Source organism: Cynocephalus volans, chromosome 7 (assembly GCF_027409185.1).
Source record: "Cynocephalus volans isolate mCynVol1 chromosome 7, mCynVol1.pri, whole genome shotgun sequence".
Lineage (NCBI taxonomy): Eukaryota > Metazoa > Chordata > Mammalia > Dermoptera > Cynocephalidae > Cynocephalus > Cynocephalus volans.
The window spans coordinates 100,741,209-100,755,960 of record NC_084466.1 but is presented as its reverse complement, the minus strand read 5'-3'; the positions used below and the strand labels follow the sequence as shown (position 1 = coordinate 100,755,960).

Sequence of the window (14,752 nt, the reverse complement as noted above, 5' to 3'; positions counted from 1 at the left end):
ACAGTGGGGGCTTAGTTTCTAATACATAAAACTTGGGGGGACACAAGTCAAGCATCACAATTCAAGGAGTTTTGGGGGGACATAATTCAATCCATTACAACAACCACCTAGTGTTGTTCTAAATTGTGAGCAGCATATTTTGTCGAGAAGATTTTTTGGCAAGCAGGGCTTGGGTGTAATCTCTGCAGACTGAGAATTGGCTCATATGTCTAAACTGAACTGCATGCCATGTCGGAGTGTATAGATTGACTTCAGTCTGCTTATATCCATTTACAAATGTGCCATATTTCATTTATATAACTCTTCTGCCACAACCACTTTTTTTTGGTTTGGTTTGGTTTTCTAATTTGTTTGCCTCAAGAAGGAATGAAAACTTCACTTTCTGTAAATTCCAGGGCGATGTCTGACTGCCATTAAAGTTTTCAGCACAGAATTTGCTCAGAGGAAAACATAGTTCACCTCTTTGCCAGGAGCACCCAAGACTCATTATGCTTCTTGCTTGCCATTCTTGTCAGTAGAAGATGTTGCTTTGGGTAGACAAGGAATAACTAAGTTTTTGATCAAATAGCTCTTTATTAATTCAGAAGCCACTCTATGCTAATTCTGTCCTGAATCACTTCAGCAAACAAATTTGGGAACGTAAAAAGAGCAAAATACTAACATTGAACTACAGCGCCCCCTGGCTGTCACAATATCAACTTAAGCACTTCGCTGAGGTAAAAGTGTATCCCAGCTAAAGTCATGCGGTTATCCCCACCCCTGAAATCCTTAGACAAATCCTATACATATGATACGGCCATGCACAAAATATCCTAAGTTGTTCATATGAGAGCTTTTAAAAATCACGAAATATTTATGAGTGAATGAAAAAAGCAAAAAAATAACCAAAATATATTGGCTTTTCCTTTCAACTAAGAGCCAGTATTCCCTAAATGCAGGTGCAAAAATTGTAATAATAGGAAGCCTTGCAGAATTTGTTACTTACAGAATTTATGGAGGAAGTTTAATATAACCTTTCCATGTTTACAGTCTTTGGACCAAAGTGAAAAACACAAATATGCCCACACACTTGCCAAAGAAGCATTTCATAATCAAATGCAGTACTGCCTACACAAAAGAATGTGTGGTTTTATGCTCACAGATAATGAGAAATGAGAAACTAATTGTGAAAGGAAAATGTGCACTCCATTTCCCATAGAGTCTAGTATAGAATACACTGATGTTTTACAATTCAACATGGTTTTTGTAAACCTTTTATCGTGGAAGTGTGGGAAAGCGTTTAATGATTCCTATGCAAAATTACATTATTTTAAAATAACATATGACTCCGCTTGTGACTATGATGTTATAAAGATGGTTGTTGTTTATACCCCTCAAAAGAGGGATACTATCCTGTAAAGACTGCATTAGGAAAACAAAAAATCCATTTCCAGGTCTACAGAAAGGAAACGAGGCAAAGCCAGGAAAACGGGATCAGTTACTTGGTCCACGGAGCTGTTCCACATCGTGAACTGCCACATTCTTTTGGGGAATAACACGTGACTCACATGTTGAATACATCTAGTAAAAACTCACTGCAGATTTTTAAATTATTATTTCTGGAAACCAAACTAGGGCACTTAAGAACAGAGGTACCGTACCAAAAATTAGCTGCTTTAATCAGAATGTTTTGCCTGATATTTAATGAACCTACTAGCACTGCAACAGAGAGGTAAAGGAAGAAGACAGTGAGAAAAAAGCATTATATGGACTCAGATGAGTCTATCTTCAAAAGCAGACCCAATGTACATCTACAGAATTGAAGCTGCTGGAGATGTAGAAGATTTGAAGAAAATTCAAATATGAAGGAGATGGTGTCTTTTATAAAGTTCAGCACTGGAACTAGATCCCAGAAAAGTAAACTTTTTGGCTCTAACAATACTCTTCTCATTATAGATGCTACAAAATTTATCAGCTTCTGAGGGTCAGCTGGTTGTCTTTGAATGCAGAGTAAAAGGAGCTCCATCTCCTAAGGTTGAATGGTATAGAGAAGGGACCTTGATAGAAGATTCTCCAGATTTTAGGATTTTACAGAAAAGTAAGTTGATGCTTTAAAATTATTTTTCTGATAATTTATTTTTATAAATTTATTGTATACATTTATTTTATAACTTTTTAACAACTAATTAAAAATTAATCAAGAAGAATAAAATAAAAATCACCTGTACTCATACTCCTGAAAACTAAAACCTGTTAGCATAATTTGGTGGATGTTCTCCAACAATTTTTTCATGTATTTTTTTAAATAAAAATAAATCGTACTACTCTTTTTTATAAATTGATTTTTTACTCAACATTTCATGAACATCTTCCCATAGAGCTTTCTTTCTTTTAAAATAAAATTAATAATATCAATTTCATATTTAATCTTACTGTTGAACATTTGGATTGTTCATAAATTTTTATTTTTATAAACTATGCTTCATCATTATACAATATATGTCTGTATTTAAACAAGCTGTACCCCATAAACATGTACAATGAAAAAAAATTAAAGAAAAATAAAATAAATAAACTATGCTTCAATGCATGTTAACAGAGCAATTTTTTATGAATATCTATAGTTATTGCCTTAGAATAAATTTCTAGTACTGGAATTGCTACTGTAAATTCACATTTTTTTTTAGACTTTTAATATATTTTGCCAAAATTCCACCCCAAAAGGTTGAGCTAAATTTAGGACAATCACAAAGTTGATCAGTCAAACTGAGACACTTAGGGGAGTGAAAGAGGGTGCTATAAATAATTACGCAAGGATCTCAGGCACAAACTAGGTCTGTCCCAATTGAACTGGAACACGTGTTGCCCTAGCTACATTTTGCTACAGCCAGTAATATATGGGAAGGCCTTCTGTCTCACACCGTCACCCACGATGGTGCAAACCATTATTTTTAATCTTCATTAATTTTGTAGGACAAACATGGGCACACTGTTTTAATCTGCACTTCAATAATAAGAAGTAGGATGGAACTTTTTTTCATATTTATTTAGGTCTTTGTATTTTTTAAAATTCCATATTGGGTTTTTGTTCTTTTTAATTGTAAGAATTATTTATATATTCAAGTGGTTAGTTCTTCTTTTCTTATCACTTAATGCTTTCACCTTGTCCTGCAGTGCTTTCTCCTTGACCCATTTCAGCTGTAAAACACATTGCAACTTATTTGATTTTTTAAGTAGATGTTTTTATTAACTATACAGAACAATCTATTATGGAAAAGTTTGTGAAGGAAATTTCTAAAGTGTTGGTAGTCTTTCTCCGGGCCTTGAGTCTAGTGTCAATTGTTTTGCTTCCTTTTGCATTTTTGTATTTTTTTCAGTTTTCCTATAGTGAACATATTTTACTTTTATTTATATTTAAATTTATTTATTTTTCATTGGCAAAAAAATTGTATAATTTTTTGTGTACAACATGAGGTTATGAAATATGTGTGCATTGTGGAATGGCTAAATCATGCTAATTAACATATGCATTACCTCACATACTGCTCATATTTTGTGAATTGTTTGCTTTTTTGTTAATTTGTTTCTGCCTTTCACAAAATAGTAGCACTTGGATTAGTGTAATACATGAATCAGAACTACTGTCGGGTTTTAGCAGCATTATCAGCAACAGTAATATATTCTAAATACCATTTAAACTGAGGAAAAATGAAAAAAAACTTCGACAGTCCTGTCGGTGTAGAGATCGTACCTAAGTTCAACAACTACTTACTGAGTGCCTGCTAACTGATAAACACTAATTGAACACCTATATTTAGTACCATGGTGGGCACTTTCAGGAATGCCAAAAAAAAAAATTTTTTTTTTTTAAGAAGATGACCGGTAAGGGGATCTTAACCCTTGGATTCATGTTGTCAGCACCACGCTCAGCCAGTGAGGAACCGGCCATCCCTATATAGGATCCGAACCCATGGCCTTGGTGTTATTAGCACCACACTCTCCCGAGTGAACCACAGGCCGGCCCTAATGCCAAAGAATTGTAAGATAAAGAATCCGCTCTTGAGGAAACTATTATCTATCCTGAGGCTCTTGATCTTAGAAACCTTAGAGCAGGAGGTATATTCTACATTTTATTAGGATATGAGAGCCCAAAGCCAAGAATGATCTCTCAGTCTTCACAAACTTTTTTCAGGTAAGGCTGAATGAGTACCAAAAAAAGCCAGTTGTTTGTGAATCCCAGCTAACTCGGGAACGTTTCTTCACCTAAGGTTTATATACCCAAGTGGAACCCAGGTGCGTCCCAAGATGCAGCGACATCATTTGGTTGGTCGCTCTGCTGCTGCCCTTTTGTGATACCCGTCCTGTCCCTGTTGAGGTCATTGGTGCTTAGATCATTTTACCTAACACTGACATTAATATTAACATTGACAAATCACTGCTGAGTATGCAAGGGACTATGAAATTCTATAAGAAGCTTCTAATGAAAATGTAGCCTCTCAGTAAAATAAATGCTCAGAATCTTTTAATTTTTTTTTTTTTCTTTTAGAACCTCGATCCATGGCAGAGCCAGGTAAAAATCATTTCAACTTTAACTTATTAGTATATGATGAGTGATTTGATATAGATAAGAAAACATACTGAAATTACACTGGTGTCAAGAAAAAGTGAAAGATAGTTTTGTAAAAAAGATCCAAACAAACTCTAGCTACTATTATAGGAGAAGAGAGGGGAGCACGTACAAATTTGGAATATATATTCAATGCTTGATATGAATGCAGTTAGTTCTTGATTATTAGGGAGTGTTTCTTAGGAGTATTTCCCCTCTGTCCTTGGCATCTACCCATACCCTCCCAGAACTGGGCGGGTTCTACTATGCTAGGTCAGTTCCAGTTCCACAGCCTATGGGTCTCGAAACTTTTGCATCAGATTTTGAAATTTGCGTAGATTCAATAAAATGTCTGTGATGTTATTAGATTTGGTTGGGAGGATACTAAGATGCGATAGAAAGAAGTGATAATAGATGAAGCTCTTAATACACATCTCTCTCAAACCAGGGCATAAACACCTGAATGCCCTCTCTGTGACCACCCTAAAAAATCAGATTGTATTGGTAATTCTGGGTGAGAAAGATGGTTTGGAATTTCATTATTATAATTCTCTCTTCTGACAACTGAATGGAAAGGCATTCCAGAAGTAGACACTGAACATCCATGTTGCATGGTTCTATACAAGGCCCCTATATATACGTAGTAAAGACCAGAAATGGTCTCCCTCTTGTATTGCGTGTAGTGAAGTAGTGTTTTTCCCCTTGAAAATATTTCAGGCCTTTGACACTTGCATCCAGAGTGGGCCTTTTCACTAAGCCCAAAATACACAAAATAATTTTCGAGTTACCCAAAAGGGAACCCTGCCCTAAACAAGTCCTCTTCCCAGCTCACTTGGTTAGAGCTCGGTGGTGCTGATAACACCAAGGTCTGTAATTCAATACCTATACCGACCTGCAAAAAAAGAAAAAGAAATTCCACAGCTAGAGAGGTTCTCCTTCCGCCTTGCATAATGCAAATATCCTTTGGAGCCAGAATATTTTCTCTTATCAGGGAGGTACATTGTAGTGTGAATGAATTTATCAGAGCATTTCCCAAGAGCGTGTTGCTGAAGGATGAGGGTGTGAATGTTTGGGGAACAGAGAGAAGGACGCATCGGCTGGGGGACTCAGAAAAAGGTCAGAGAGGTCCCCAAACCAATCTTTTCCACTACATCATTTAGGATTCTTTGGGTAGCAAGTAAAGAAGAGCAATTGTTTTCAAGGCATTAATATAGTCAGCTTCTTATACTGGCTCTTGTAGAATCATTACCTTACATCAGTAAATTCCATTTGCATAACTAAGTCAGTAATCGTTCTGTTTCATTGGCACATAGAGGAGATTTGCACTTTGGTCATTGCTGAGGTGTTTGCAGAAGACTCTGGGTGTTTCACGTGTACCGCAAGCAACAAGTACGGCACCGTGTCCAGCATCGCGCAGCTGGATGTGAAAGGTACAATGCAGAACAGCCTATGCTATGCCTTTGAGCATGAGTCTGCAGAGTCTGTGCTGCCTTCCTTACTGCTTTCCACATGAAGCTAGCTTGGCTCTCCTAAAAAGATTTGAAGTATTGAGGAACATGTTCTTGAATGATGTCCAATTTTCACTTTCTTTTTTTTTTTTTCTTTTTTTTTGTCGTTTTTTCGTGACCGGCACTCAGCTAGTGAGTGCACCAGTCATTCTTATATAGGATCCGAACCCGTGGCGGGAGCGTTGCTGCGCTCCCAGCGCAGCACTCTACCAAGTGCGCCACGGGCTCGGCCCCCAATTTTCACTTTCTTGTTGCACTTAGAGCCCCACCACCACCACTACCCCAGTTATCCTGCTGTCATCCTTATACTTCCTAAGAAAACACTTCTGTGGGCTTATATAAACTTCTAAAAATATTTCCAAAAGAGTACTTAGATTTTTAATTTAGTTTTTCCCTGCATCCTCACCATTCTTTAATGCCCAAGATTATGATCTGGTTTTGACAAGCATTTTCCTATTTGTATACGTGCTCCAGCTCGGGGTTACAATCCTATCTCAGTCTTGTTGGATAAGGCTAACACTCGGGTCCTGTGACTGTCCTTTCAGGAAATGAAGACCTCAGCAATAATGGGTCTCTTCATTCAGCCAGCTCCACCACCAACTTGGCTATTATTGAGCAACAGCCGTCCCCGCCCAACCCAGAGCCTCCTTCTGTGGAACAGCCCCCAAAACCCAAACTCGAAGGGGTTCTGGTGAACCACAATGAGCCCCGGTCAAGCTCCAGGATTGGGCTCCGTGTGCACTTCAACCTGCCTGAAGATGACAAGGGAAACAAAGCATCTGAGGGTGGGGTGGCAGCCACCAGCCAGTCCAGGCCCAATTCTTTCCAGGAGAGGTTCAACGGACAGGCAGCAAAAATCCAGGAGCCTTCTTCACCTGTCAAAGGGCCCCCTCCAGTTCTGGCCAAACCAAAACTGTAAGTACAAATGAGAGTGGGTGACCAAGAACGCCTGTGAGCTTCTCTTAGGTGTAACTTTCTTTTAAATGATGGAGCTCAAAAAGGGAATTACCAACTGAGAAAATACACACTAAATACTTTGCCAAAAGAACATTCTTACATCAGTGTAAGAGTACTGTTGCTACCATTTTTATTATTAATATTCTACCTCCAGCAATGTTGAGCCTAAACTAATTCAGGAAGACATTTGTCCAGGGTTAGAGGCCCCAGGTAAAGCACTTCTGGGCTATTCTTGTAAAGCCCTGTCTTGTGTCTAATAATCTTTATAGTCTATAATTTCCTCCTTATATTTCTCATTTCTGCTTCAGCTTAAGCTTTTGAAGTAATTATGGAAAAGCTATTTAGTATTTTTCAGATAGTTCCTTGCTATTGCGAGATATGCTCTAGTAACCATAGTAGGCTTTGTATAAAAATAATAGGATGAAAGAAGAAGTAGTCATGACTTTCTGACTCCATGCAGGAACCTGCTGTGGTTGTCCCCCTAACTTTGTAGAGAGCCTCTGTCAGAGCCATGTTGCAATGTATAAAGTTCATCCAGAGCAAACACAGAGCATGATACTATTCTTATGTTTGGTTTTATCCACACATCAAAATGATAGAAATTATGTTTATAATTACATAAACCTCTAAATACCAACATCAAAATCTATAGCAACAGCGCTCCCACCATGCGCCCCTCAGTGCTGACAATGAAATGATCATTGTTCATGTTGTTTAGGTTTATATTCTTCTCACCAGCACATAAGGCAGAATTCTGGGCATTAAATTCAATGCTATGAAACATGCCTCTAAGCAAGTCACATTCAGAAATATCACGGTCCCCTCAAAGTTCTTCTGGTCACAGGGAACAGGAATCCCTGCGGGCAGGGATGGGAAACAAAAATCAGTCAAGTCCTTCAAGAGAACTGGAGAACTGAACTAGGCCTCCTCGCCTGTCACTCATGCATCACATGGTCAGTCTAGCCTCTGCCCAGAAGCTGGCAGGGCTGGCTCATGCTCTGTCTGTCTGAGCATTTCTTGTTTCCTTTTTACATATCTGCTCTATTCTTCTCTCTTTGAAGACTTGTCAATTCATACGTCACTCATCGTGGCCATGTCCCCATTATACATCATGATCTGTGTCAAGTAAGTACCACTGCTAACTAAATTGTTCTCAGCGGCTCGATTCCAAATTCCACTTGGTCCAGCCCAGTCAGGTGACCCTACCCCTACCCCCGTCTATTCAACCGTGCAGAGGATTTATATTTGGAAAGAAGAGTCATATGGATCAAAACAGGAACTGTGGGTGGGGTAAGGTCCAGAAAAGGGAGTTATGGGGAACAGGTAACCCCAAACTGCCTCCTTGGGAAGTGCCTTCTTTGTAGGGCTTTCTCTTACCCAGACACTGTTTTAGGGGCTATTAGTACATCAGTTAGGATTAACTTGAGCTTCATCTTACAGAACACTCAAACAAACAGGGGTTTAGCACATGAGGGTTTGTTTTCTCTCAAACAAAGGCAGTAGATAGGGAGTCTGGGGCTGTTATGGTGGCTCCATGGTCATTAAGAATCACTTCTATCTTTCTACTCTGCCATCCCCCACACTGGCTTCTTCTCCAGGTCCCCTCAGGGCACAACATGGCTAATGGTGGTCTGGTCGTCACATCTGCATTTCAGACACCAGGAAGAGCAAATGAGCAGAATTCACACTCTTGATGTCAGAACCCCTTCTAAGGAGCCTTCTTAGTGGTCTCGCCCAAAATCTGCTTTTATATCATTCACCAGAATCTAGTTACGTGATTAGATACTGGTTGCAAAGAAAGCTGGGAAGGTGCTGCATACATTACCACCATGAATAAAATCAGGTTCTTTTACAAAAGGGAGAATTATGTAGACAGCAGTGTCTGCCATATAGGACTTTCAATTAGTATAAAAATTCTTTCTGCTAAATTATGTAGTGACATCCTCTAAAAACCCAGTCTTAGCACTATATAATTCTTTAATATTCTTTGCCTTCCTTAAGTTTTCTCTTTTTTTCCTGTTTGGCAGCAGACTGCTGATATGGGGATTTGAACCCTTGACTTTGTTGTTACAACACTGTGCTCTCACCAATTGAGCCAACCGGCCAGCCCCTCAAGTTTTCTTTTAATTGTATATATATATATATGTTTATATTAGTATAGGTATAAATATACATATGTATGCACACACACACACATTCTCACCCCCTTTGTAAATCCACATGCCTACAACCTTTTCTTACTAGTTCTAACCTCATTGGTTTTTAACCCCACAGATTTTCAAAAATTTATTTTTCATTATTATTATTATTTTACATTCTAAGATGTTGTTGTGGAGCAGTTGGGGGAGGGGGTAAGGGGAAAAGGGAGAGGAATACAGAGGGAGGAGGAGGAAGCGGGGCATGGTAGAGGCCTGTGGCACCCCCTCATTCTGGCAGGGGAGCCTGGGGCACTACTTGCAGCAGCTCGGTGGTTGTCACTGGACTGGATGCTGATGTCAGGGGGGTGAAGTTGAGACGCTCGGCACCTCCTTGCCCCAGCTTGGGAGCCTGGGGGCTTCTGGTCCTTCTAGATTTTATAGGTATTCTTTGGTGGTGTTAGACCTTCATTGGTTGATATCAGAAGTTTGTCTCTGATCCATGGGTGTTTTGTGTTTTCTTTCAGTTCTGTGTTGGATTACTAGCTACCGCCACCACTCAAATGCTGCACTGGAATTAATTTGTTGTCCTTTGCTTACTTCTAAAATGGGGGAACTTCCTGTGGGGACCAGCACTTGAGCCCTGTGGTTGAGCTATATTGCTGCTTTGCTGCTGATTCACTGGGGAAGGCTATTTGTGAAGCTCAGGTTTTAATTGTTGACCTAGTAAGCACTTCCGGGTCTCATGAGGTCTGGTACTGGTGAGGTCTGGTCCACCTGGGTTGTGTGGAAACTTTGGTCTGGGCCTCAGTCTCTTCAGCAAACTACACTCCTGGAAGTTCTGTATTCCTGACCAGTCTCCACTGAGTGGTCCTGCACAGATTGGAGGGCAGATTGCTGTCCATGCTGTGCCCCAGTATTCCCCCGGTGGGTCCATATCCCCCACTGCCTGCACTCCAAACACTTCCCATGGAACGGGCTCTGCACAGGTCCCTTGCAATGACTCACTGGCCTCTAAGTGGCTCCTTTTTTCAGTTGTCTGTGGCCTCACATCCTGTGTGGGTCCACAGGAACCCTGTTAGTGGTCCTACTGGCCTGGGGGCCACCAAGGCCCTTTTCTCCCCCGCAGCCTCCAAGAAACTTCATGTGAAGGGCACGGCAGCAGCTTTTGCCAGCTCTTGCTCTGTGTGCTCACCAAGGCCAGACTTAAAGTGTCTGGGGCTCGAAACATTGGAGCGGTCCCTTCTTTCTCTCATCACGGCTTCTCCTGCCTTCATGCACTCCCTAGGTCTCTCCTTCTCTTCCCCTGAGCTCTAGCAGCCCCAGCTTGGCAGTCGTTGCTTTTTAATACTTGTAAATTGGTTGATGTGAGAGAGGGTAATGCTGGGGACCATCTAATCTGCCATCTCGATTCTGAATGTGTACCTAACCTCACAGGTTTTGCAATAACATGTATTGACTCAGTCTTTTTGAGGATACAATTTTCTGCTAGTTCCTTTGGAAAGGAGAGATAATTTAGATCTTAAAACTGCAATAGAATGGGAAGCCATCATTTTTAAATATTGTGTCATCAAAGCCTAGATACTTCCAACTTTAAAATTTTCAAGTTGAATATCAAGCTGTCTAGAGCAGTGATTATTCAACCTGGCTACACTCTAGAATAAAATGTGGAGCTTTTAAAAGATATTTATGCCCTCCTTTTGAATTTAATCAGAATCTCTCCACAGATTATGTTAATGTGCAGTCAGTTTGGAAACCAGTAGTGTAGAGTTAGAGAAATAACCTGAGTTGCAACCCTTCCCTACCCCCGACCCATCCACACCCAGGAAAAAACAGTAACATTTCAAAGTGAGTAAGATGTCAGACAAAAATCAGAATATACTGGGAAATCCTATGCTTTGGGGACAAGTGTTTCTTCAGAGCAGTGTTTCTTAGTCCTAAGTGCATGTGAGAATCACCCAGGGCCTGTGGCAGGTGGACCAGCAACGTCAGCATCACCTGGGAGCTTAACAGAAATGCAGCCTCTCAGGCCCCACCCCAGAGCCTGAATCAGAAATTCTGGGGGTGGGCCCCTGACATCTGTGTTTTAACAAGCCCTCCAGAGAATTCTGAGGCTTGCTAAAGTTTAACAACTAACCTAGATTTTAAAAGATAAATCTGCCTGGATCCCTTCCCAGGCCAGTTAGTTCTCTGGGCAGTGGTGCCTAAATCAGCGAGGTTTGTTTGTCTTTTAAAGTAACCAGCTCAGTGACTGCTGCTAAAACCACAACATATTTCCTTAGAATTGGTTATCCTAATCTAGGACGTGCAGGCAAATGTTTAACAACTGATGGGTGGGAAAGCCCTGATTGGTAGCATTTGCCAATTTCTTCCCACTATGGTGGTTTCAAGCTACTAAGAGAAGGTCTTCAAATGGGTAGTGGGATGAGATGTACACAATCTGTTCTTCAGAGCTGGTAAGAGCTGGCTCCCCACACGTTGCCCAAGATTATCCTTTCCAAAACTGTACTTGGAACAGTACTTGATACAGTATCCCAAGTTTGTTTAGTTATGTCTGTCTGGCATTTCCAATAATTCAAAATTCCTAAGAAATTCTTTTGTATTCCTTATCATTCTGAAACTCTGAAATTCATTCTTACAAACCTTGAAATTGACTTTTGTAGTTCAGAAACTAAAAAATATAATTGCCACTATTTATTGATCACTTATATGTTTTAGGTGATTTATCAATTCTCACAACAACATTAAAAGGTTTTTTTTTTAAGGTATTTTTTAAATTTATTTTTTATTAGCATATTCATTGTTACAAATCATACTTATTCTTTATGCCCCTTATCCAATCCCCCCCTTATCTTCTCCCTTTCCCTTCCTCTCCTTATCCCCCTCCCCCCTCTAATAACCATACATTTGTTGTCTCCATCTGATAGATTAACCATTCCTCTGTTGGCTTGTTGCCTAGATATCCAGTACTGAGACAGGCGTGATCAGGTTCTCCCCTATTATTGTAAATCAGATGCTTGTGCTTTGTGGAGAGAGAGGACCTCTTCTTTTTTGGGGGGTCTCCACTGGTGCCTCTCCTGGTGTCAATACAGTTGAGTCTAGTGTGCCATCTGCACGGTGGCTGTGACTGCTGCCATAGAGACTAGCCAATTTTGCGGCACCCGTGGCAATTGTGGTGGCTATGCTGGGCTACCGGTGTGGGAACAGTGTTTTTGGTCTGCTCTTTACCTGGGTGCATATTATTACTATTTTACTTATGAGGGAATCAGGGTCAGAAAAGTCAAGAAACCACCCAAAGCCACACAGATAATGAATGGCAGAGCCAAGATTAGGACCTAAATCTGTCTGTCTGCAGAGCTCATATGCTTAAATTAAGTTGTGGCAAAAGGGAAGAGATTTTAAGGTAATCAGAGAGAGTTAATACATCTACAGAAAGAAAGCTTGGGTATAAACCTGACTTCATAAATCTTCATAGCAACAAGAAATGAGCAGCTGAATTTGTAGCAATTCATGACAGGCTGTCACTTTTTGAATTAGAGGGGTTACTCAGGATTTTAGAACTAGTATGCTTTGTAATTAATATTCCCTTATATTCTTTCATTGCACTTTGTACTTTCATTAAGAAATGGTAAATAAGTTTCAGATGTTATTTGTAAATAACCACTGATTATTTGTGTCATAGGTATGTATGCCACACTAGATTTTTTAGAACACAATAGTTCATACTGTCACAGATATATTTGTGTATCCTCCAGTACCTAGCAAAGTAGACACAAAGAAGACTCAATTACTCAATAAATGTTCATTGAATAATAGAATTAATACCTTGCCCTGTGATGAATAAGCTAGTGTGATGAATAAGCTAATCCAAATAGTTGTTTTAAATACCTTCTGAAACAAGACAGGGTTTTTTGGTTTTTAGGTTTGGGGGGGGGCGTGGAGGGGATCTGTTCAAACAAAAAGACATTCTCAAATGAATTCTTCCAGAATTTTAGGCAATCAAAATAATTTGACACTGTATCTTATATTTTATTTCATTTAAGTTCTGTGACCCTCTACAATCCAATGTATTGCCTTAAATGGTAAGTGCTAACACGCCAGCTGAAGTCTTGCTTAAAGGAGAAAACTGGATCTTAGAGTTTATTCAATGGGAAGTAAAGGAAAATACGAATCATTCAATACCAAATGATTTCCTGGTCCCTCTTTCTCATCCTTTTCTTTCTAAGATTATCTACTTTTCATGTATTACCTTTTCTATTTCCATAGCCACAATAAAATATTTCTGCAACATTGTGAGATTAAAATTTACTCAGGCTACAAACATGTCCTGAAAACCACATGCCACTCTTTGTTCTATAGCAATCATAGAATGTGACCTGACCAATATGAGATCCGTTAAAAATTAAAAGGTTTTATATTTTCTATACTATGCTGGTGTTGCTGGTAAAGTCACCACCAACAGAAACAATGTTAATTGCATACATTTTTCTAAGGAAACTCCAACAAAAATATTTCTGCTTCTCTTGATTGCTGAATCTTTCATCTACGAAGAAATGAAAAGGTTTAACCAAAATTTAGTTATATTACTTTATTCTCTCAGCTTAAACACTCACTTCTAAAAAGGGGGTGGAGATAGTTACTATGCCAAGTGGCTAATACTCCTGAATTCTTAGACTGAAGAGAAAAGTTCTTTCATGGATAAACAAAGGATTTCACAGAATGTAGCATTCAACAGCAATAATGGAAGCAGAAATGGTTCTCTGTTTTGTGAAGTTACTTTTTCCACATATCGCGTATCAGAAATGTTAATGAAGGGAAGGAAAAAGGTCTTGAACTCCAAAAATTAAGAAAAATCAAGACTTGGAGAACCTTCTGGTTCAACTTTGTTGCTGTTGATGTTGACTTTCCAGAAGGTCTGAAAATACAAAACCTTTTCATTCTTAATAGATTTTACCTTCAGCAGATCATGCTGTTTGTCCCAGAAACAACACGTATTTCTAAAGAACATAAAACCAGTGTCCTTGAAGCACTATGATCCCACATGTGGGTCTTCCCATGGTTACTCATTCAAGAGTAGATTCTCCTAAACAGCAATATTTGGCAGCCTTGATGACTTTATGCATATACGATTTTAAGACATTTTTTGTTCCATTTTATTTCTTAAAAAGTCATTAACTGTTTTGTGAAGAGAAATTAAATAGACCGTGGAACTTAAGGCAAATCAGGTAATGCCTCTGTGACTCAAGTTCCTATAAAAGAAGAAACTGCTCCCAACTTGATCTTTTTTCTCCTTTTAGGAACAAGAAAAGTCTAAGACTATTTATAATAGGGTGACCACATAATATATCATTCAAACTAGGACATTTTTGAGAGTGAAAATGAGTGCTATTGATAATTATGCTGGGAAAAGATGTGTGAACCAGAACTGTCCTGGATGAACGGGGACATATGCTCATCTTATCTATAAAGGTTTGTTGTTGGGAGAGGATGGAAAACACTAAGACACATGCAGCTTTTTTGTTAAGGTTTCCACTATAACAAGGCAGAGTGAAGAATACAGCACATTC

General features: G+C 39.3%; 1 protein-coding gene across 5 annotated transcripts in view; it reads left to right on the top strand.

The window, feature by feature from the left end:
* MYPN (myopalladin) overlaps positions 1-14,752 on the top strand; it is a 106,549-nt gene that overhangs the window by 55,061 nt on the left and 36,736 nt on the right. For 4 of the 5 annotated variants that reach the window (XM_063101757.1, XM_063101754.1, XM_063101755.1 and 1 more), the window contains 4 exons: positions 1,936-2,077; positions 4,526-4,549; positions 5,899-6,015; positions 6,639-7,008. In XM_063101757.1, coding sequence (XP_062957827.1) covers positions 1,936-2,077; positions 4,526-4,549; positions 5,899-6,015; positions 6,639-7,008 — 653 coding nt within the window. The remainder of the gene's footprint in view (positions 1-1,935; positions 2,078-4,525; positions 4,550-5,898; positions 6,016-6,638; positions 7,009-14,752) is intronic. The other variant, XM_063101756.1, reaches the window with a different exon arrangement.